Here is a 1,631-nt window from a genome sequence, read left to right as displayed (position 1 = left end):
GCCCGGTGGCCTGGGCCAGCTCCCGCTTCTCACGCGGCGAGGGGTAAGGGTTATGCGCGTACCACTCCCGCAGCACGCCCCGCGACTTCTCCTTGAAGCAGTAGCTGGTCTCCTCGCCGTCCCAGATGGTTCGTGGCAAAGGGAATTTTCGGCGCACCCGATATTTGCCCACCGCGCCCAGGGGCCGGCCGCGTAACTTCTCGGCTTCCACGTAGTGAGCCTTCAGCCACAGTTGCTGCAGCTTGGGGTGATTGTGAGGCGAGAACTGGTGGCTCTCCAAGATCTTGTAGAGCTCGCGGAAGTTGCCGCGGTGGAAGGCGACCACGGCCTTGGCCTTGAGCACGCTTTCATTCTTGTGCAGGTGGTCGCAGGCGGGCAGCGACCACAGGAACCTGCCCAGGCGCTCCAGGTTCCCGCCTTGCTGCAGAACCTCGCACACGCACGCCACTTGCTCCTGTGTGAAGCCGAACGATGGTAGCATCGACATGGCTGGGGCCTGCCGGGGCGCACTACCCGGGCGCACGCGGCAGGGAGCAAAGCCGAAAAAGCAGGGGGAGGCAGCCGCAGGGAGGGGGGCGCGGCAGCTCCTAACCCCCTCCCTAGTCTGTGCGAAGGCGTAAAAGCGAGTCAAGACTTGAAGACGGGCGGCCGAGTAAGTGGAGGAGGAGTAGAGCGCGCGCTGGAAAAGGAACGGCCGGCTCACTCCGCAGCTTTTCGGGCCTCGCTGGCTCCTGCCTCCGGCCGGGTGGATGCTGCTCGTTGCCGGGGAACTTGGTTTCTGTTCTCCCTGCAGCTGCCTTAAAGCGCGCAGCGTTCTCGGCGCGCTGATTGGCTGCGGGCGGCGCCTATCCGGGGCTGGCCAGCCCGCGCGCCGCCGGGCCGGGCTGCGAGGCCGCGCCGCCCCGCGCGGGGAGGGCGAGGCTGTACAGCGAGGGATAGGGAGTGGTGGGAGGAGAGGGACCGCGAGTGGTGAGAAGCGAAGTGGGGAGGAGGGAGGGAGCGGTGCTTCCCAGGGACGGGGGGCGGTGGGAGTGGGTGAGCGCGTCAGGACCTTGCAACGTGAGCCCCCTCTGCTGTGTCACCTAAGGGCAGCCGCGCACATCTTTGCACAAATCAATGGCTCCAGACCTTCTAATTCCCCTCCTCTCCGTCCGTACCTCTGTCCCTGTCCTTTGCAGACTTGCCATTTCCCGGTGAGCTCATATTTAATTACCTTAATGTTGGAATGAATAAGTAATGGATTGATGAATAGCTTATGGAACGCGATAAATAATACAAGCGTAGACCAGTCTTCTGGGCTGCAGCCCCTGCAAGAATGGCTTCTCTCCTGGCTGGCTTCAGCTCCAGGAGCCAAACCTAATTTCCTCCCCTCTTCTCTCCTGCCCCCACCGCCCTCCAAAGCGCACAAATACTCCCAGCTGTATAGCGCTTCCCTCATTCTCAAAAGGCCACGACTATTTGGGACCAAGAGAAGAATTGTGTAGAGCATAGTTGCTGAGCAAATAGAGATTACAAGAGTTCATTTGCGACTCGGAATTTTAATGATCTGTGGTTTAAGTCGGCAGGCAGGCTTCTGGACTCGGTTTCCCTATCTGTGCGGTTGCCACCTCTGCTACTGAGGAATGCTGAGA

The 1,631-nt window shown here is 60.9% G+C and overlaps 1 protein-coding gene across 1 annotated transcript in view; it reads right to left on the bottom strand.

Moving 5' to 3' along the window:
- Nucleotides 1-768, bottom strand: part of SIX1 (SIX homeobox 1) — a 4,195-nt gene extending 3,427 nt beyond the window's left edge. The window contains exon 1 of the mRNA XM_010847763.1: nucleotides 3-768. Coding sequence (XP_010846065.1) covers nucleotides 3-487 — 485 coding nt within the window. The 5' untranslated portion in view covers nucleotides 488-768. The remainder of the gene's footprint in view (nucleotides 1-2) is intronic.
- Between the last annotated feature and the right edge of the window lie 863 nt (nucleotides 769-1,631).

This window comes from Bison bison, unplaced genomic scaffold, assembly GCF_000754665.1.
Source record: "Bison bison bison isolate TAMUID 2011002044 unplaced genomic scaffold, Bison_UMD1.0 scf7180017864254, whole genome shotgun sequence".
Lineage (NCBI taxonomy): Eukaryota > Metazoa > Chordata > Mammalia > Artiodactyla > Bovidae > Bison > Bison bison.
Note: the sequence above shows the minus strand (reverse complement) of the source record. Positions and strands in the feature narration are given on the sequence as shown.